The 22888-nt window shown below is 38.0% G+C and overlaps 1 protein-coding gene across 1 annotated transcript in view; it reads left to right on the top strand.

Moving 5' to 3' along the window:
- Positions 1 to 22402, top strand: part of PIK3C3 (phosphatidylinositol 3-kinase, catalytic subunit type 3) — a 74339-nt gene extending 51937 nt beyond the window's left edge. Inside the window, exons 25-27 of the mRNA XM_010005040.1 lie at positions 18198 to 18323; positions 18426 to 18634; positions 22276 to 22402. Of these exons, the coding sequence (XP_010003342.1) occupies positions 18198 to 18323; positions 18426 to 18634; positions 22276 to 22402 (462 nt within the window). The remainder of the gene's footprint in view (positions 1 to 18197; positions 18324 to 18425; positions 18635 to 22275) is intronic.
- Positions 22403 to 22888: the final 486 nt, after the last annotated feature.

Raw genomic sequence — 22888 nt, 5'->3', positions numbered from 1 at the left:
AGCAAAGTCATGTAATGAAAGTTTCAGTCACTTGTGGTGACTCATTTGCCATGTATTACTGTCATGTCCCACAAAGTGGGCACAGCTCCCCAGAGGTGGGGGCCCAAATTAAATATCTATCACATCCCACAAAGTGGGCATGGGTAGAGATCTCCAGAGGTGGGCGTCTAGCCAGGGATATTTGGATCCAGACCTTCTCTTTTAATCAATCTCTTTTACCAACCCATTCAGTGAGATTAACCTCTGGAGTTCTCTGTGAGCTATTCTAAAAGACTATTGCCCAGAAGGCTTACTATAAAACATTACTTAAAATTCAGTGAAATTGTAAAGCTTGTCAAGAGGAAGACACACAGCAATATCACTCTTAAAGCAACAGATATCAACTAGTAGAGTTTAGCAAAATGGTACTCTCAAAACAAGTTATGACTAGAAAAACTTAGCAAAATTGTTACCCTTATGTGGCAAGAATAAGGTCAGAACCAGAGGAAGGGAGAGAGAGAGAGAGAGAGAGATATGAAGTGAGACAAAAGAGAGAAAAGAAGAAAGAGGGGATAGGAAAGATATCACCACGCTTGGATCTAGTGATGGTCTTGGCATGATGCTGTGGTCCTTGCATGGCAGGTGCACATGTGCAGTATTTCGAGTCTGCCTTTCTTATGGCACCTGGTTCTGCCTCTCCTGCCTACTTTGTGCAGACTCAGTGCTGGATTCAGGAATGTTCTGGAAATGGGTCAGTGGGGCACAGGGGTCCAGGTGATCACTTGGTGCCCCCCGTCCAGCTCTGTCTTTAAACAAAAAAGTTGTCTTTCATAAGATAGCACCATGCTTCCATGGGGCCTCTTGCCAGCCACTGCTCCTTGTCAAGTAAGGACAGTGTCCCATTTATCAGGGTGGTTCTGAATGAGGGGCTCTCCATGTGAGAAGAGGGTCCAGGTGGCTTATTGAATGAGGATCCTACCCAAGCACAATGTAACGTTTGTCAGGGTGGCTGTTTGGAAACAATTATTCATTTTGGGATTCTACAGTTATTTATTTGTAACTAGTGACTTCGGAATACTTGCTCATGTTTTCTGAGTTCTGAGCAATTTCTGGAATCATTGAAGTTAAAGGTAGCAGAACAGATTTTTGATATCACTTAATGCGTGTGCCCATAAATACAGAATTGCTCTTTATCGTCCATACAGTAAGTGCACAGGCTGCTCTAGCTCTCTGTTACAAGTGGTACTTTAGCATTCTGTGAAGAACAGTGTTCCAGTCTTAAAAAACTTTTATAAGTGAAACAATCAGCGCTGACTGTACTGTCAAGGATTGTTCCATCTATTCTGGAATCCTACAAGTCATGAATGGTTTTCTAAAGCCAGTCTATTGATAGGTATAAAACCAGCTTACTGAATATATAAACCAGTAGTCTGGTATATGTTCATCAACAAATGTTTTTTTTACTGTGAGAATAAACACATCTCTGAAGGGTGTCCCATAATTCTAATTTTGTCCTTTTGCATTAGCCTGAATAATTCTTCCCCATTTGACGTTTCAACAACAATTGACATTAAAAACATTGGATGAATGTTCATCTAGATTTCATTACACTTATAGTTTAAGCAAATGTTGGCTTTTTTATAACTTGATTTGGATTGAAAGGCTTTCTCTTCTAAATCCGCAAAAGACTTTGTGGAGCCTATATATCCAATGAAAGTCAGTTGAGTATAATTTTTGAGTAGCATGTTTTCTCTAAAATGAGCTTTTCTTTAGTGTTTTCAATAAGCTATGAAAACAAAGATTCAGAATCTGTAAATTAATATTTCATGTTCTAATACAGTGACCTTTAAGCAAACTAAATTGGGGCTCCAGCCAAACCTTTCTTTTTGCCTGCAAGAATTTGAGCATTTCTGTTCAAAGTTTCTTGGTTTCATATTAATTCAGAGAGTTCACAAAGCTATTTCATTTCCAGGAAGCCTGGGCTAGCCAGACATGCTGTATTTTGTGGTAAAGATTGCAGCCCTTCCTTCTGCCTGATTGTTTTCTGAGAAACTGACAGCTAATTCTTTTTCCATACCAGTATAGGAGTCTCTCCTCTGTCCCTAAATGTCCTGCAAAGAGTGGATAGAGTACTTATGTAAAAACATGAGAGACAGAGGATTATAGTAGAAAACCAAAACAGTCCAGCAACTACCAAGTTGTAGATGACAGGAGTAACTACATTTTTGTAAAGAGACCTGTTGAAGGAAGAGATATTCCTAAGAGTATACTTACAACACATCTACAAATTTAATCTTTGTAAAGATCACAGGTGTGATTCTGGCTTCCTTTTGGAAAAATTGGAAGAAGAACTTCTTGGTTTTGTGTTTGGGTGGGTTTGGGTTTTGGTTTGGTTTGGGTTCTTTTGGTTTTTTGTTGTTTGTTTTTTACTTCAGTAATACACTAAGGAAGGCAAAACCTTGTAGCTTGCAAAGTCTACAACTAGATGCACAGTCAGTCCTGAGACAAGTTGATGTATCTACAAGTAGTGCCAGGAGTTAGTTTTGGAAAGGTTGTCATTGACTGAAGTAGTAATAAAAAAATCAAACTGATGGTTTAATTGAATTCCAGTGTGCTGGTTCCTTCATGTTTGCAGCAGAAAGTTTGAGACTTGCTACCTGTTTTAATTTTGCTCATCTCTGTCCACAGTTCACTGTTGCTTGACTGTATAGTGTTTATTCATGCCTTGAATGTTCTCATGAGCTGTGGCATTTTTTTAGACCCAGTCTCCCAGTGTTCACTGCCAATTAACCTGAAATATCCTTGTTTCTTATTACTATCTTGGTATCATATTTTATATTGATAAACTCTGTGGAAGCACTCTCCACGGGCATATTGCATTCTGCAATGAATAATAATGGAAAGTCAGATTCTGTAAAATATCTGTAAAAGGCTATTTTGATGTACTGCCTTTTGAGTATTTCAGACATTTCTAGAACTCTCTTACCCTATTTAAATTTCTCATGTAATTTTCTTGAAAGAGCAAACCAAGATGCAACATTGAAAGCCAGTAAGTCGTTTCTGCAGCTGCTAATGCTAAGTGTGTCGCAGTTCGCTGATACACAGTTGTTAAAAACCAAGATTCTGTGAAGTGTGTATTCTGTGAAGTTTGTATCCAATTGGAGTTCATAGAAGGAAGCAAACTCTGAAATGAAGTTCTAAGAGCTGTAAATTACATCAGTGTGTTTACTTATAAATACTTTACAAAGTACAAATATTAGTACCTTCTTTGCATGAGAAGAATATGTTTATTTGCTGTATGACAGTTCACTGTTAGATCAAATGCAGCAACTAGTTATTGGGATACTGAGCTCTAACAGTGCTGCAGCCTGGTGATCTGTGACTTACCCTCATGGTAGGTTCAAGTGTGTGTGTTCACAGAAGCATTAACATGTGAAAAGAGCTAGAGCTGAAACAGTAAGGCAAGTATTTTTTATAAGGAATATAATTAACTTTCAATTTTTTTTTTTTGGGGGGGGAGGAAAAGATAGTACTTTCCCAAATTCTGTAGTTTCATTTGCAGTGCATTTGTTCCTTTAAAAAACAAGAGCAAAACCCACACAATAAGGTATTATCAGAAAGATAACAAAATTGTTTAACTTGTTTGTAAATGTTTTCTTTGTAAATCATTGACTTTTCAGCCCTCCCCCAAGTATTGTTATTTTATTTAAACATTCATTTGACAACTCAGCTGTTTTTAACTCCTGTTAACTGTTCAAGTTTGGACCTTTTGGTTCAAAATTTTGCCTTTGAATATACTCCTGGAGTTTATGTAAAAATAATATATCTTAATGGGATCTCTAATCAGTAGATAAATAGAGGAACCTTCCATAAAGCAGTTGTTGACATTATGATCTACTACATACAACTATGTTAAAAGCTTCTATGAAGTAATTGTTTTATTTCGTTCTCAAATTTTGGTTTTACTTTTTTGGTTTAAAAAAGCAGTTAGCAAATCAGCTGTAAATGAGCTAGGATCAGAATAATTTTAGAACATGATACAATACTGAACAGATAATTATTGGGGGGAGTTTAATAAGGTGTTGGAAAACTCATTCTGCATATTATATGCTCATTAGCCCATCTGAAATCAGTTATGATCTTTGTTAGTATTAATTAAAAAAAGGAATAAGATGTCTTGCATCTTTTGGGCTGAGTGGCAAGTTTGTTCAGTCATTTAACAAGATAATACTGTACCTTGTTGTAGGAAAATTGAATAAATACTTTCAGCATCTCAATTGATCTTTTTTTTTTCTTAAAGCTTTAAACAAAAAATCCATATATATATTTCAACAGACTCAAACAAGCTAAAGATCCATGTTAGACTGACCTGTAAAATTAAATTACCTTTGATGTGTGAGTCAGGTCAATATCCATTTCAACTGTGTTAGCACTTTCATGGAAGACAAAGGTGAAGATTTACAAATGTTTTTGTGTCTAAGAAGGTATCCCGCCTTACAGTGTAGGTGGAAGTTCATAGCCAGATTTTCCCTAATTGGTGCTCTAGTAACATTCATTCTCTGTCTTCTGGAGCCCTCATCTTCGCTTTAGGGGCCTGGCTGAACTGTTGAGGCTCTGGTCTTACAGGCAGCTGAAGTCAGGTCACTGCGGTAACAAGATAAAGGTAATCTCAGCTACATTTGGTGATAAATCAGATTAGTAATTTACGGTTAAATTACAGGGAAGATTGCATAGTAGAAAAAATGCACTTGTTTTAAAAGAAAGCAGTGCTTATTGAAGGTTGTATTATGTTTTGGTTTTTTTGATGAAAAATTGTTTTGGCATAGAGATGCTTGATACTGAATTTTTCAGCAGGTGCAGCTATGCTGCTGTTACCAAGTATTATTCTAAAGATTTCTTATTCAAATTCTTATTCATTATTCTAAAGGTTACTTCTAAAGAACGATTTTTCTTGAATGGCCACAATTTTGGTTCCTCATTAGGATGTTAGATTGTATCTCAGGTTCCAATCTACTGTAGCTTCTTAAAGTGACATAATGTATCCTCCTCACCTAGATAGGCAGGGACAGGGAGGTGCTTTATGCAGCAGGAGATGCCTGCCTCCTGAGGAAATACCCAGTGACATGTAAAAGCATGCTAGTGAGTAAAGTCATCTTTGGAAGTATTTTTTAGTGTTCCCCTTTTCTAAAATTTCAGAAAGTAATGCACCAAGTTTGTAGAGCCAGAATCAAGTTTAAAATTTTGTAATCATATACATATTGTAGAACAACATAAAGTGTGCATACACCATAATATAATGATGGCTAAAATAAATTGAAATAGAATAGAGAACACTAATGTAATTTAGTGTGACTTGATTTCTTGTTCTCTCTTTTGTCATTCTGTGTGTGATATAAATGTGTATTTCAAGTGGATACTCATTAGTTAGACTAAAAAGGTGGTTAGAAGTCAGCAATCATTGGAATATCTTATGTTTAGACAAGCCAGGAAACAAAGTAAGATCATAAAAAGAGATTTTTTTGTGCGACATGTCCTCTTCAGTGAGGCATTGCATGATTTCAATTTAAATAAAATAAATAAATAAATAAATAGAATAAAGGATTTCAGACTGCTGAGGTAAATGAGAAAAACACTCTTCAGGAATATTATTACTAACCTGAGGAACAAAAGGGAAGGCAGGATCTTAATATTTGGAGACTTTTTTTGCCAAAATAATCTGCCTTCTAGTAACAACATCCCAAGGAACTAAATGGCAGATGCAATTCTATGATCAAGCTTAAAATCTAACTGAAAGCATACTGACTAGGTGTCGTTTCTGTCCAATAGTTGTGAGATGTCTTGGGAGAAGCATATCAAGCCGAGACAAAATTGAAAGGGCAGTTTGTCTCATGTACAACTTTCTGTGAAAAAAAAGTACATATTACACCTGTTTCACAAGGTTTATGCCCACAGGATGGTGTAAGCAAAGCGGAGTGCTCAGTTCCTGTCATGTGTGAAAGTACTTGCACGTTCTTCTTGTTCAAGAGAACAAGCTCTGCATAAGCTGATTTTACTCATTAGTGACAGCAAACATGGCTTCACTAAGAAAAAATCATGCCTGACAAATTTAGTGGCCTTTTACCTAGGGCTGCTCAGCTGACATCATCTACCCGGACTTGTGCAAAGCATTTGACACTGTCTTGCATGACATCCTGTTCTCTTAATTGGAAAGATACAGATTTGATGGAGGGACCAGTCAGACAAGGACTTGGCTGGATAGTTGCACTCAAAGAGTTATGGTCAACAGCTCAATGTCCCAGTGGAGCTGAGTGACAAGTAGCATTCCTCGTGAATCAGTGCTAGGACTGGTGCTATTTAACATCTTTGTTGGTGACATGGACAGTGGCGTTGAGTGCACCCCAATGGGTTTGCTCACAACACAAAACTCTGTGATGTGGTTGATACACTAGAGGAAAGGGATGCCCTTGAAGGGGATCTTGACAGGCTTGAGAGCTGTGCCCATGCCAACCTTACAAAGTTCAACAAGGCCAAGTGCAGTGTCCTGGGTCATGGCAATCCCAAGCACAAATACAGGCTGTGTAGAGAGTGGATTGAGAGCAGCCATGAATCATTGAATCATTAAGGTTGGGAAAAGTCTTCTAAGGTCATCAAGTCCATCCTTAAGGACTTTGAGATGTTGCTTGGTGAGAAGCTCAACATACGTTGGCAGTTGCAGCTCAGAAAGCCAACTGTGTCCTGGGATGCATTAAAAGAAGCATAGCCAACAGGTTGAGGGAGGAGATCCCTGTCTACTCTGGTGAGCCCTCCCCTGCAGTGCTGTGCCCAGTTCTGGAGCCCCCAATACAAGAAGGACATGGACATGTTGGAGTGAGCCTAGGGAAGGGCCATGAAGATGATCAGAAGGCTGGAGCACGTCTGCAGTGGAGATGCACTGAGACAGTTTAGTTTATATAGCCTGTAGATTAGAAGGCTCCAAGGAGACCTCATAGCAGCCTTCCAGTATCTGAAGGGGCTACAGGAAAGCTGGGGAAGGAATTTTGACAATGGCTTGTAGTGAGAGGACAAGGGGGTATGGCTTAAAACTGGAAGAGGGTGGATTTAGGTTAGACATTAGGAAGAAATGATTTTGTGTGAAGGTGATGAGAGACTGGCAGAGGTTGCCCAGAGAAGCTGTGGCTACCCCCTCCTCCCTGGAAGTGTTTAAAGACAGGTTGGACAGGACTTTGAGCAACCTGCTCTAGTGGATGGTGTTCCTGCCCCCATGGCAGGGGAGCTGGAACAAGATGATCTTTAAGGTTCCATCCAACCCAAGCTATTCTGTGATTCTCCTTATCAGAGAAAGATTTTCTTCCTATTAGCTTGAAGAAACTCCCAATGACTTCTGCAGGATATCCAGATTTAGAGTGTAACAAAATTTGACAGAACCTTCTTACTTATTTTGCAAAACTTTGGTTTTCAGAAATTAAATCAGTGCTGACCATTCTCACACCTAAAATCAAACCTGAAAATAAATTACTCAGCATTGACCTGTAAACCAAAAAAAAGCTCCCTTTGAAGTTTCATGTCAGTTCTTTGACAGCATATGGAAAAGCTCTTTTTAACCAGGTAACCACAGAATCATAGGATGGTTAGAGTTGGAAAGGACCTTACAGATCATCTAGTTCCAACTCCCCTGCATGGGCAGGGACAATTTCCAGTAGATAAGGCTGCTCAGAGCCCCATCCAGCCTGGCCTTGAAGGCTTCCAGGGATGGAGTTTCCACAGCTTCTCTAGGCAGCCTGTTCCAAAAAAAAAATAATATATATATATATATATATATATATATAAAAAATTGAGAATCTCAGCTTTCTCCTTGTCTGTAGTTACTAATTCACCATTGTGGCTCATCTTTCTGCGGGTACACTTTCTTTCATTTCCTCTTCTGGATTACATACCTGTAGAAGCCCTTCTTGTTTTTTTTACATCTCTTGCCAACTTCAATTCTAGCTGTGCCTTGGCCTTCCTTGGTCATGAAGAGCAGTCAACATGGTTTTACCAAGGGATGATCATTTTTGACCAACCTTATAGCCTTCTATGAGGAAGTAACTAGGTTGATAGATGATGGTAGGGCAGTAGATGTGGTTTATCTTGATTTCAGTAAAGCATTTGACACTGTCTCCCACAGCATCCTCGTAGATAAGCTGAAGAATTATGGTCTTGATGGTCACTTCAAGAAGGCCAGGGATCTGCTTGAGAGAGTCCAGTGCAGAGCCACAAAGATGATGAAGAGAGTGGAACATCTCCCTGATGAGAAAAGGCTGAGAGAGCTGGGTCTGTCTAGCTTGGAGGAGACTGAGGAGCGACCTCATCAATGTTTACAAATATGTTAAGGGCGAGGGTCAGGAGGATGGAGCCAGACTTTTTTCACTGGTGTCCAGTGATAGGATATGGGGCAATGGATACAAACTGGAGCATAGGAGGTTCCACCTAAACATCAGAAAAAAACTTCTTTACTGTGAGAGTGACAGAGCACTTGAACAGGCTGCCCAGAGAGGCTGTGGAGTCTCCTTTGCTGGAGACATTCAAAACCCACCTGGACAAGTTCCTGTGTGATGTGCTCTAGATGATCTTGCTCTGGCAGGGGGATTGGACTGGATGATCTTTTGAGGTCCCTTCCAACCCCTAGGATTCTGTGATTCCTGACCTTATCCCTACATAACTGAGCATCTTCCCTCTACTCTTCCCAGGATACCTGTCCCTGTTTCCAATGCCTGTGTAGGTCCTCTTCCAGCATTCACACCCATTATAGCTAGATATATTGGCTATTACCTTTCCATTATAAGAAAAGCTTGTTTTAGTGACTCACTTTCCTCACTCCAGGTTAAATCACTAGTTTGCCTCAGAAGAACCCAGAAAACAGTGTTTTATCAACTACATAAAATTGTCCCCATCCTCCAGACCCTAGGACCATCTTCAAATTACTGATGTTTTGCTTAACAGTAAAAGATCTGTCAATTTTTTTACCAAGAAAAAGTAGCTGCAGAGCTTGAAATTAATTACCTTTTTGATCCTTTGATCTCCTTTTGTCCTGTCCATACTATTTATAAAGAAAACTATCAGTCTGGTGTGCTTCACCTCATGGTTCATGATACTATTCTCCTGCTGCCACTCTCTCATTTAGGCTTTTTTGAAGCCCACTTTGGCTCAAAAATATCACAAAGTAAAATTAAATTGAAAAGTACCTAGAGATTCTCCCCAGTTTGGCTCTGCCTTTCTGTGGCCTTTGAGGTAATTGCCTTTTAATTATCCACTCTTCCCTTATTCTTTCCTACTTCTCAGTTTTCAGGAAAAAGACTGGCCTGAAATCTCTTTATGTTGACTTGTTAATGCGTAACTGATAATACAATGAGGATTTCTCCACACATGCCTATTTTCTTTTCCCTACTACTGCTACTTGCTTTTTTATTTCCAGTACAGCTGAAATAGTAATTGTGGTTGGTTGTTTTTTTTGTTGTGGTTTTTTGTTTTTTTTTTTAAATTAGCCAGTGCTATAAATCTAAGTAGTAAGGACTAAAATATGGAGTCAATTATACAGCCAGTTTTGCCTAAGGAAGAGGTAGACCATCAGTCTTCAAATGTAGCTAATGTATTCAGTATTGTCACCTCCTAACAAAAAAAGCTTTTGATTTTTCTACAGGAAAGCCAGATGGTTTCTATCTGTCCTTCATAGCAAATTTGACCTTTCAATTGAAAAACATCAGGGACCAATGATTCATTGGTGCACAAAGAACTCGACAGGCATTAAAGGACAGTGTCCTAATTGACTGAGCTGTGTTTCAGATACCCATTGATTAAAGAAGGTGCTGCAAAGATGCTGCAACTATTTCACTTGCAGGTGAGGTTATTGTGAATACAGACTCAATACCTGTCTTCCAGCAAGCAGTAGGTGGCTGCTATTTGTGAAACCAGCCCTATTCAGTTTTGATAGCACCTTTGGGTATACACAGGAAAAGACTAAATTGAAAACATTCAGCAGAATGAAAAATTCTCTTCCTATGGAGTGTAACACTAAGAGCACCCTCTGTGTTGCCAAGACTGTGCAAGCATTGACTAGGTCTCATCCACTGTGATAAGAAAAATAATATTATCAATGTTTGGAAACTAGCAAGAAGAAAGAGCAGACTTTTTTTTTTTTTCCTTTTACATTAAACACAGCAAAGTAAAATTCTTCTTGTATTACAACTATAAAAACTGAAGCAGAAATACAGTGTGACTTCAGGTACAGAAAGATTTTTTGAGCTAGCTAAACCTGCACTAATTTTGCCAGTTTCTTCATTTAGTCTGTAGAAAAACTCCTTGTGCTTTTCTAGTCCCTGTGCTTTTTCACCATCCTTTTTTCTCTCCAGGAGTCCATCAATGGATAATTAGAGAGTTGAGTTCCCAAGTTAGTGAAACAGAAAGGACTTTTAATGTCAGCTTGACATGACTTCAGACAGTGGAGGTCTGACAATTTCCACCCAACTGAAAAGACCGGTATTTGTTAAAAAGTGGAGCTGGGAAACATTTCTGAGATTTATTAGTGCCAAGAGAAAACTTACTTTTATAGCAGAAATAAACTCAGTTTTGCTTGATCAGAGTCTGTTTGTTGCAGTATTTATATTTGCTTGGTGCTCTGGGGAGGTTTATTCTTTGTAAAAGTGTCACATTGAGATGGAGCTTATTTTGCCTGGGCAGATGTTCATCTTTGTGTCCATTTGGGTAATGATGCTGCAGCTGCACACCCAGCTTTTATGTTTCTAGGCTGTTGATTTTGTATGTATATTAATTTGTTTCAAAATATATATTAAAAAAAAAACCAAAAAAACAACACAAAACCAAACCAAACATTACACAAACCAACTGCAAGAACACTTCCGTGCTCCTGTTTATATCATGCTGTCTGTTTCATTATAAGGTTTTAGGCAATATGAAATTCTGAGCTGGAACAGCATAATCTTTATGTATTTCAGCAGGTGAAACCCTTGTTTTCTTGGAAGTTCAGTGTAGAGATGTTCACTAATGTCCTTACTTGCTTCTCTTAAAAACAAAATATTACAGAAGCCTACACAGCCTCGTTTCGGTACTGTGTTTTGTGTTTTTTTTTCCAAAGGAAAGCCTTGAAAACAAAAGCTGCTGTTGGAATAGCCTTTTAAATGAAATTGTTCATGCAAATAGAGCATATATAGTTTGTACAGTGAGTTCTTTGGACTAGCAGCAGGGAAAGGACAAAAGTAGTTTGCTGAAAAAAAAAAAAGAGTAAATGTGCTAAGTCTTAAGCCAAGAATGAAATGTCATTTTCTGCTACAGGAATGTTGAATCCTGACTGTTAGGTAGCAAAATAGCTGGTAAAAAAAAATAGTAAAAATAATAATGAGAACATCATAAAATACTGTTGTTTTCTTTTTGGCTATCAGTTGATTTTTATCTGAGATTTTAATAGTCATCAAGGGTGCTTATATCCAATTTATATATGACTTACTGAGAAAGGACACCAAAATTTCTCTTAAATCTCACTGACCCTCTACAGCTACCAGAAGGAGCTTGTAGGAAGGGGGATGTTGCTCTCTTCTCCCAAGTGAATAATGACAGGATCATAGGAAAAGGCCTGAAGTTGCAGCAGCGGAGGAGATTGAACGTTAGGAAGAAGCTCTTTACTGAAAAAGTGGTCAGACACTGGAACAGCCTGCCCCAAGTGGAAATGGAATCACCACCCTTGGATGTATCCAAGAAACGTGTAGATAAGGAACTTCAGGGCATGTTCTAACAGCCAAGATTGTAGGTTTTGTGTTTGTGGGGTTTTTTTGGTTGTGTGGGGTTTTTTTTGTATGGTTGTCTTTTGTTGTTTGGGGTTTTTTGTTGTTTTTTTTTGCTTGGGTTTTGTTCCTTTGCTGTTTTTGTTTGTGTTTGTTTGTTTTTCTTATGGTTGGACTTGGTGATCTCAGGGATCCTTTCCAACCATCACGATTCTGTGACTTTGCAATGAGCAATCCTGTATTGAAGTAATAAAATTATTAGCTAGTAGTCACAGTAACCTCCAGCAGTGCAGCTTAAAGTTGGTGGAAGAATAAATACTGGAGCAGCCATCTGTCTCCAGAATGGCTGACTTGCAAATACTCTGAAAAATAAACAGAACTGAGAAAGAGTTCTCATCTCATGTGATATGTTACCTTAAAATGTATTAGTACCTTCTTAAGTAATTGTGGAAAACACAATACCAATATTCGTTAAGTACAGATTTGAATGCTGCCCTGAAGTTTATAAAAACTTCCAAAGAATTTCTCAAAAGTCTTGATGTTCAGGCTTAAATACCTAATCCATCTTAGGTAACTTCTTAGCATGGAGAAGATGCTTGTGAATAAGAAGGAAAAAATCCTGAGTTTAATACAAGTGTAACTATGGTCTATAGTGTACAATAGCTCAGACTTGAAGTAAAAAAGAAAAAAAAAAAACAAAAACAACTGGTATACAAATTTGCTCTTTAATGGGAGGAAAAGGACAGTTGTATTTAAGGAGTAAAAAGTACAAGTGAAAATTGTGGATTTGCAATGAAGTGCGCTTACCTGCACTAGCACTGTTCTGAACTGGGTTTGTGTGTGATCTCTCAGTCCAAAGCCTGTCACACTTCGAACAGTATAAAATACCAAAATGGAGAAAGGTAAACATGGAGATTCATTCAACTTAATGAGGACATAGACCTGCAATTCTGTCAGATCTTTAGCTGCAATTTTTAATTTTATTATTAGGTTTTTCTTGAGTATTTAATCACGTTATTGCCATCCTGATTTTTATGCTGTACACACCTTTGTGAGCCTGACTGGAAGTTTTCTCTGAAATCTGCTTCATACAATCTGTTTTCCTTTCAAAATGAAAAGTTCTCTTGGGAGATAAAGCAAAAGGTGTAGCTTTTCACTAGCCATTAACACTGTCCGTTATCCCGGTAGATGTTATGCCCTTTCCCTTTCAGTTAACTACACAATTTCCCTTTTATTAGTGAAATATCATATCAAATGTGAAACACTGGAACAGACTGCCCAGAGATGTTGTGGCGGCTCTATCCCTGGAGATGTGCAAGGGCAGATTGGATGGAGCTCTGAGCAGCCTGTTCTAGTGGAAGGTGTCCCTGCCCATGCAGGGGAGGTGCAACTCGACGATCTTTAAGGTCTCTTCCAACTCCAAACATTCTGTGATTCTGTGATTCTGTAAATATTTATTAAGTTTTGAAATGTCATATGTTTAGAACAAGATTTGGGGTGCCTTTGTGGCTCTGTTTTGATGGTTATTGGTTTTTGTTGTTGGTTTTTTTTGGTAGGAAATACCACTGTTTTCCATGGAATAGTTTCATTTCTGCAGTAGTCTTACCTCTCATAGTATTCTGCTTCCCCATAACAACATTTGTGGTGTGGGACTTTGTTTACTTATTCCAGAATTTAAACTGTGAGATTCTAGTTACTGTTTGCTCCGATTAGGTTGTGTCATCATATGATCATGGCTTTTGTATTTTCCAATAGATTGAGAAAGTTTGAAGTGTTGAAAGGTTGAAGTGTTTTGTGTGGTTTTGGCAAGTAGAGGAAGAGAGGAAGTTAATTCTAATTTTGACTTGACTCTCACCAGGTGTCTGTGTGTTGTTTTTTTTGTTGTTGTTGTTTGTTTTGTTTTGGATTTGTTTGGAGTTTTTTTCAGGAAAAGTTTAGTAAAAATTGATGTCTGGTTTTGTTCTTTCATCCCACACCCTCCCATATTTTAACACCTTAATTCTTATGTTTAAACTAGAAAGCATAATAATATATCTGCAAACTGTGATCTGATTGTAAATGAAATGTGTAAATGCAGCTTTAAACCATAATTTAAAAAAAAAAAAAAAAAAAGTTGTATAAATTCAGCTTTGCTTTAAAAAAAGAGGATCTTTCAGTTAATGCTTTAATCTACAGTCTCTCCAGATACTTAGAAAGTCATGGCATGGGGCAGCAGTAAGAACTTTAATACATATCAGTTACAGGAAAACAAACAAACAAGTTAACGGGAAAAGGAAAAAACACTCTTGTGGTTTTTCTTCTCCGTGCTGAAAGGTGAGGAAGCTACTAAGTATCCTGTTCCTCCTCTTGTAGTGCTTTCCTCTTGAATTTGTTGTTAAATATGTGATTTTAGATGACATAATTGTGATGCAAAGAAGTATTCCATGTTGATTTTGCTGTATTTTTTTCCTTTTCTAGCTTGTTGCCTTGCTAAATTTCCCTCCTCTGTGTGATTCTGTAGTGATGACCATCTTTTTCTCCTGTTGTCATTCTCAATTCAGCTAATTTTTACTTAAGTGCTTCTCCCCTCACCCCCACCCCCCCATCCCCCCCTTTTAAGTTTTACTTTCTTTGTCTTTTGAAAAAGAAAAGCTCTGTCATAAACGACAGTAGTTTCCTGAAAGGACATTTCCAATTTTGGGGAAGTATAATAAATTTTCTAGTCATGCAGTTTCATATTACTGCAATCCAGTCCTTTTACATTTTAGTGAAATATCCACTGTGCAAAGGAATAGAAAGTGGCCAACTTGAAACCTTGAAGTTGAATGTTGGTATCTTCATGGACTCTCTAGTTCTAAACTTTCCTTTCTGGAACCAAAGTGAAAATTTAACCAGTTTCATCAAGTATGTTTCTTTTCTTTTTGACAATCACTAACGACTGAACTAAACCAGTTCACTTAATTTAAATGCCAACATGAGAACTCTTAAATAATTCCACTTGCAGATTTTTTATGCCTTTATGGTGGCCATTCTTCACAATTTTGTAGAATGAGATGATTTTATAACTAATCAGACCATGACTCCCCACCAATTTTATTTTGTTTACACAATGCAAATATCTCTTCCTAATTGCACCTCCTGTGTGATAAACTATTGGCTTTCAGAATACGTGGTTTGCTTTGGAACTCAGAAATTTCAAATAAGAATTACTATTGGTTTTGTTACAAGAATTGTAAGTCAGTGTGTATTAATCTTGCTGCTGATGCAGCTCAAGAGGTGACCTGTCGTCTTTGCATGCTGCTTCTCAGATAGGTTGCAGCAGGCAGTTTTAATTGCAGTGTTAAAAAAAAATTTCATGCAGAGGTCTAGTACTCAACAGCACTTGATCCTGGTGTAAATTGCAATCGGATTTTAAGGTCTTATTGTGGATAAATTTATTTCCACATATATCAGTAATCCAGTCTGTTCTTGAGGAAGATGAGACGTGAGTTTATATTAATTCCATCGAATGAAGTTTCATCTTAATATCACTAGCTGCGAGACATCATGAGTTTTTCTGTGAACAAATTAGGAATTGGCTGAAGGGCTTGGTTACTAGAGTTTAACAGTGTTACAGTAATTTTTTCTAACTGTAATGAGTAATTTTCTGAATTCTTTTTACTTCACCTGTTCTGTGAGTGTGAAAATAGATCTGCCAGAAGTGTGTGCTGTAATCTGGGGAGGTATTTAAGCTTCTGAATAACTGCAAACAAGAGAATAGTCCATTAAACTCAGTTGGATTCTACTGTGTGCATCATTGGCTGTCAAACTTATAATGTGTCTCTGGGAGAGAATAAACTTCCTTCTCATCACGTTTGTTATGAAGAAAAAAGTCCTATAATATTAGCCTGAAGTATCTTCTAAATCTCTTCCTGGGACTTGCATCCTTGAGAGTTTGAACTTTACTGGCTTAATGGATTTTGTATTGATCAATCTTTTTTAGAGGAAGTTATGGAAAAAATGGATTTATGCTTACGTCAGACATACCAGCCTCAAAGTTACAACAGTATTTTGAGTGAAGCAACATTATCTTTCCATACTTGGGAGATTAACGAGCTTTTTGTTGTAGTGCTGAAGGCTGCTGTTCTGGAATACATTGCATTTGAAATGAATGTGAAGTAATACTAAATGGCTCAGAATATTTTGCTGTTGTGGAGAGGGTGGTTGCATATGTAGTATCCTTGGTGCGTAAAATTAATACAAAATGGGAAGAAAAGTTGGTGTCATCTTACAAATTCACCCTTATTAAGAATATTATTGGAATAATTTGGTTTACTTTTTTGTCAATGCTTTAAAAAATAGTCAATGTGTGGAAAGTTTTCAGTAAAGGCTTGATTTTTTCTTACAGTCAGTCTCCTTAGCCAAATCTAGAAAAATATTAAGAAACAACTCAAGTCATTTGGTATTTTCCTACAGGGGAGAGATTTCTGATGGACCGTTCTTTAATATAAAAAGTTTTAATGAGCTTAACTGTTTGAATAGAAATTGGGGAAATTCAGATAGGCAGTAAGTCGCAATTCTTAAATAGGCAAAAGTGGTCAGTGAAGCATTCTGTCTCAGTATAAAAATCTGTAAAAGAGATTCTCACAGATAAGCTATAAGTGCATACTTGATGCAAAAGGTGTTTGATAAAAGTTCACCTAGCTCATTATGCTAGAAATATATGAGAATGAAGCATGTGGTTTGATGACAGGCATTATTTTCTACAAGTAATGTGAATTTGCTGGGCAGTTTTCATAATGTGGTCAGGACTACTTTTCGAAACTACCAGTAGTTTTAAACTTTGTGATTTAGGGTTGATTAGAGAATGCTGGCATCTTGGACTCCTTAATTATGAAACATGATGAACTTTCAGAGTTCTTAAACAGTACGAATGGTTTTATAAATTTAGAACCTAAGGTTAACGTTGTTATCCAAAAAACAAAATAGAATAGACTTTCAGTTGAGAAGGATCTACAGTGATCATCACTAGGGCTGACCAAAAGCTAAAGCATGTTGTTAAGAACATTCTCCATATGCTCCTTAAAACTCTGACAGTCTTGGGCCATTGACCACTTCTCTAGGAAGCCTGTTCCAGTGCTGTAATACCCTTGTGATAAAGGAAGGCTTCCTAATTTCTAGTCTAGATCTCCCCTGGCACAGCTTTGAACTATTATGATAATTTTGTTGGTTTTTTTTCCGGAAAGAATCTAAACACTTATCATTCCTATATGCAGACCTTGCTGCACAACCAACACTTCAGAAAACTTACAAAAGTATGTTTTGGTGTCTATAGCACTTCCTCAAATCCCTACTTCACATTATTTGAACTCATCCAAAGAGCTTGTTTCTGCCTCTTCCTGTCATCAATGTTGTGAGAGATAAAAGCATACCTGCAAAACTTATTCCTGTAAAGCAGTGTTTTCCTTTTTTGCTTTTTTCTTTTTTCTTCTTTCTGTTTTGCTTTGTTGTTGTGTTGGTTTTTTTCCCCCTAATGATCTGTTTAAGGTCTTGCTGGTTTTATGCACAGAAGTTTTTTGAGTATTTCCAAAGGAAGGTCCCTGGTAACATTTCTTGTGAGATGTTGCCATCTGGAGCAGTCCCAAACCATTGCCATGAACTTAGTTGGAATTCACAGCAGAGTATCCCCTGCACTGTTGTAAATATTCATGGCTCAAGGTTTTGCCAAGGCTGAAATAGCAAAGTGTTGCTGTATTCTTAATTACAGTGCTTAAATATTTTAATTCATAGACCAATTGCAAGTACTGAACAACATCCATTATTGGTACAATAGTAAAAATATGTTGCTGTCAAAAGAAAAAACAATATAAAAGCAGTGACACCAACCAACTGTTCGTGGATGGTGGATATAATAAAAATTAATAAAATCTCACCTGTTGTGTAAAGGTCAGTTTGACAGGGTTGATCTGCTTGCCCCTTCCTCTGATTCTGTATTCTTTACTTAGTTGCTTCTCAGTTTCTGAAAAACAGTTTTATCTGAAAATAAATTTAGAATAAGGAAGTACTTAGGTACTTTAAAAAATAATTAGGATCACCCAGACTCTTCCAGTGTTTTTAATATTTAATATGTAAAGTTGTGTGGTTTTTCTCAAGTGGCATTTCATTCTTCTTCAGTGAATGTTGGGTATTTTTTTCTCATAGTATTTCAATTCTATTTAAACTTTAATGTCCAGGTATTTCTCTTGACTTTCTGACCTCAAGCATTTATATTACTAATTGGGGGGATCAACTGTAGGGGGCTGTTTCTGACTTACTTAAATACTTATTCTTTTAAAGATGTTAAAAATAGGCATGTGCTGTAACCTAGAAGTAAAAGATAGATTGATTTTCTACTAAACTTCCATAACTGAACTAATTATGTCTGCTATCGTATAGTTCAGATAATCTAGTGTGTTTTAACAGTTGAATTATTTTTTCTCCCCCTTCCAGGTGCAGGACAAGTTCCGTTTGGACCTGTCTGATGAAGAAGCTGTCCATTATATGCAGAGTCTAATTGATGAAAGCGTCCATGCCCTCTTTGCAGCTGTGGTGGAGCAGATACACAAGTTTGCACAGGTGAGATATCTTTTCAGTCGATGGCCTCAGTGAAAGCTGAGTAAGGTGAGAGGTCGAGAGTGGTAAGTTTGAGACTTAACTTTGCTGTTTGTGCTGTTTTAGTTCATTTTCCAGCAAACACAAAGTATGTTCTTGCTGCCAGGACTGAAGAGCAAGCTCGTAGTGGCCCCAGAAAAGTTGTTAAAGCACCTTAGCAATCATACTGAGTGGGATGTTACTCGTCGTATTACAACTGCTGGGTGGAAAGCTGGAGCTCTGAGGGAAGGACCCAGAACTTTTTTAGCTTTAATTACTAGAATAAATGAGTTAAGGTAAACTTCTTTCTTAGGCCTAACTTTCCTAGGCTTCCTTAACTATGGCTGGCTTAACTGCTGATCCCGAGTCAAACCGTGACAGTGGCACTAGGAGGAATTGACTTCTCTAGCTGCAGATTTGCACCTGCAGAACAGAATCAAGGTGACTGGGAATAGTCAGCACTGATCTACAAAAGGGAAAGCATGCCTGACCAGTGTGATAGCCTTCTGTGATAAAATGACTAGCTAAGTGCACTGGGTGAGAGCTTTATTCTCTCTTGACTTTTGCAAGGCTATGACATGCCTTCTTTAATACCCTTATACACAAACCAGAGCAATATAATCAGAGAAATGGACACCGATGTGGACCGGAAACTGGATGGTGTGCTGGGATAAAAAAGTTGTGATTAGTGGCACAAACTTCTTCCACAGGCCCATCACTAGTGGTGTATCCAGGGTTTGCTACTGAGGGCAAAATTGTTTAACATCTTCATTAATGACCTGTGTGATGAGATGAAGTACATCCTCAGCAAGTATGGAGATAATGCAGAAGTGGGAGGAGTAGCTGATACACCTTGGCAGGCTGTGTAAATGAGCTCACAGGAACCTCCAGAAGTTCAACAAAGGGAAGTGCCAGGCCCTGCAACTGGTGAGGAATAACCCCAACAAACACAGGCTGTGGGATATTAGGGGCATGATGATCCAGGAAGGAGCTTTTCAAAGAAACTGCTAATGTTCTGGTGAACAAGTTGCCTGTGAGGCAGTAATGTGATCCTGTGGGAGAGACAGGCAACTAGCTTTCTTGACCTCATTAGGCAGAGTGTTGCTAGCAGGTGGAGGGAGACAATTCTTTCCCTCTGCCCAGTGCTGGGTGAAATGCATCTGGAGTTCCATGCCCTTTTTGGACTCCCCAGTACGTTGGGCTGTTTTCCTTGAGATCTTGAGCTCTGCTCAAGCTCTGCTGTAGAGTTTGCTACCTTTGTGCTTTTAGCTTTGTTTTGTACTTTTGAGGTTGGGTGCCTAAATTGCAAAAAGCAGTATATTGCTTTGTAAGTGCTTAAGGCATCTCTTGACTCCACGTGATGGGGGATTCTTCTGCCAGGTTTGGAGTTCAGATTACTGTTTTAGTTCATGTTCTGTAAAGAATTACACTAGCTGGCTTTCCTCTTCATGAATACTCAATGCTTTTTAAATGTGAGGAGGGTACAAAAAATAGTAAAAATTAATCAGCAGTTCACAAGTCTAAAGAACTGAGCTCTATATATTTAAAAAAAAAATTAAAATAAAAATAAAATGTCATTAATGTACATTCTCTTTATACTGCAAGTGAGATAGGACACTTTTTAGTGATATTTAGTATTTCATTAGTCAAAATCATTACCTTTCCTTTTTGTCTGAGGTACTTTTAAGAATTAGCTCCTGGGGTCTTCACAGAGTCTGTAAATCGTTGAACAAATTAACAATTAATGTGTCAATGAATTTACTGTAAAGGGGTCATCCTACACAATGACTAATTGCTGCTTTCCATTTGTTCATGTCTGTGCTACATAGAATTGCCAGTGGCCTTGCTCTTAATAGAAGTTACCTGAAAAAGAACAACCAAACAAAGAACAACATTGCCCAAGTACTATGGCACACGCTTCAATAGCAGATGTTGGCCCAGTGCCACACAATGTTTCATTTGAAATGCCCTTCAACAAGTTGTTTGTTTGGGGGTTTTTTTTGTTATCAATAGATATCTGTTCTTTCACTGCCTCCAAAATAGGCCTACAAGGAAGCTATGCTGTCTACTGCAGCAATTTAGAGCTTTTGGGGAAGGTATGTTATTGCAGTAACCATTTTGTGTCAGCATTCTGTTATATGTCACTGAGTAATAAGTACAGCTCTTGGATAAAGCAGTCTAGATATTTTGGCATCAGCTTGTTTTGGGTGTGGTTTTTTTTTTATAACAATATTGTAAAGAGTTGAGTTCAAAGCTGTGTTATAAAGCCTTTAGTTTACTTTTTAACATATCTCTATTACCAGATATTTTACAGACCTTTTTATGTTGTCCTTGTCTCCTTAATGGTTTTCAAAAAACAGTTGTCTGAAGAGAAAATAAATTTAACATTTAGGATAAATTAATAGTGTTGTACAATAGTGCTGAAGACCAGAAAAAGGTTGTCACGATCCAGTATTTGGATACGTGGCAATTTTTTATAAAGGTGATCCCAAATGGTGAAATTAAGATGCAAACGAGGTCAGATGTCACACACACAACAAACTTTTATTGCAGTAACACAACAAGTCCCTAAAGCGGATAGGACAGGGAGGAAAACAGGGACAGAAAAGAGAGGAGAAAGCAGAGAGATACAGGACAGCAAGCGAGAACATAGTTACCACCCATGGTCCAGCGATGTCATCAATGTCGTTGGTGGGGAAGTAGTTCCTGGTGGAAAAGTGCTTCCAATGCATCCATAGAGTCCCAGATTTTTATACAGTTCTTGCCCACTGCACCTCCACTTTTCTCCCTGCATAAGGGAGAAAATCCTTCTATCTTCTCCATGATAGCAGGGGCAGGTATGATGCTAGGGGCTATGTAGTCTTTGTTTGGCTAATTGATGAGATCAGCCATTACAAAGGAGGAGGCTGAGTCAGCTGGCACCACAGGATTAGCTTCTTGCTGTGGAGTTTCAGTCCTAGGAAGTAGCTTGAGACTGGCACTCCTTGTCTTGTCCTGCAATGTTGGTGGTTTCCATATCAAGGCCTGGTTATCACTGGATATTCTGCTCCCAGCGCCAGCTGTAGAACTCCTTTGTCTCCTTTTGGGACTCAGCATGTCCCACACTAAACTCCCCAGTTCTCAGGTCAGGAGGTGGTTGGGTGGGTTGCTGAGACATCTCTTTAGTTCATCAGCAGATGTTGGTCAACTCTCAGATGCCTCAAGACAGACAACAGATATCCTGAGTACCAAAGTCCATCACTTATCTCTTGGATTGTTCAAGACAAGCACTGTACATCCTGAATGCCACAAAGGTGTATGCTAATTTTATTCGATACTTACAAAGTCTGGATAGCCATTTCTCCCTCAAGAGTAATTTTAATTTTAACAGCATTATTTATTTCTGCAGAGGAATGAAACAGTGTCCAGTTGAAGTGACAGCTTCATAGTTTGTTTTCCTTGTAAATTTACAAGTTGGGTCAGTTAAATTCAGGGCTCATGTTAAGCAGTGACTAAGAAAGGGAAAGCTTGGGGGATGAGAGGTGTCCCACTTAAAATGTAGGTTTACTATTTGGGGTTCTACTAAGGGCTGGCTGCTCTCTACTTAGGAACAAACTCAAATTAAGATGTAAATATTAGTTCTGCTGCATCCCAAAATGCACCTGTAGTTCTTCTCCCTCTGGGGAAAGCTTCTATTTTTCTCCTATTGGATGCCAAAATAAAGACAAAATCTAGCAGCAGGATTGCGTAAATTGAATGAAACCATTTGTCAAGGGGCAGATGGAGTTAGTTTCCATGCTGTTTGTTCTCCTACAGGGTTGTGGAAATCACATGCCTTTAGGCATTTCACCATGTTTTTAAACACTGAGTTCAATTTACACAGAAGTTTTGGGTTTTGAGAGTAAACAAAGTTGTATAAATACTGTGCTATGTGGTTGTTTTTTTTTGTTTCTTTTAGTATTGGAGAAAATAAGCCTTCTGCCTACATGTTGTGGAAACAAGCAAATGCTCAAGAAAGAGACTTTCTCAAGCCCTTGTGGACTTCAACAAACAGTTTTGGAAGGCAAAAGCTGCAGGTTTGGTAGCATGGAGAAGGGAGAGATCAGGAGGTAGAGAAGCTTTTTGAGTCTATGTTTGTTGAAAGATTTAAAACAACCACCTTTCATAGGAAAATGTTTGTTGATACCATCCCTGCGGCTCAGATACTCTGGCATTTCTCTCCAGTGAAAACTTCTGAGTCTCAAGGTTGAAGTAAGCAACTTCCTTTCAAGCCAAAGATAACTGGAAGAGGCTGGATATGATGGTAAATTGTTGTACCTGTTAATATATTTTCTTATTTAAAAAAATAATTGCTGTACTGAAGACAAGTATGTGTGAAGCTACAGCAATAAGGTTGCAGTTCCTCAGTGTGGAAAAAACCGCAAAACTATGGCAGTCTCCTCTACTGCCTTGTCGCCAACTCTATTCCTTTAGTAAGTTTTTAATAAAATTTGTATATTTCCCACCATTATTTCCCATCCGTTATTTCCCACCTTGGGCAGTGTTACCGTTTAGAAAAGACAATCATTTCT

Source organism: Chaetura pelagica, unplaced genomic scaffold (assembly GCF_000747805.2).
Source record: "Chaetura pelagica isolate M959 unplaced genomic scaffold, ChaPel_1.0 scaffold121, whole genome shotgun sequence".
Lineage (NCBI taxonomy): Eukaryota > Metazoa > Chordata > Aves > Apodiformes > Apodidae > Chaetura > Chaetura pelagica.
This window is presented reverse-complemented; position numbering and strand designations above follow the sequence as displayed.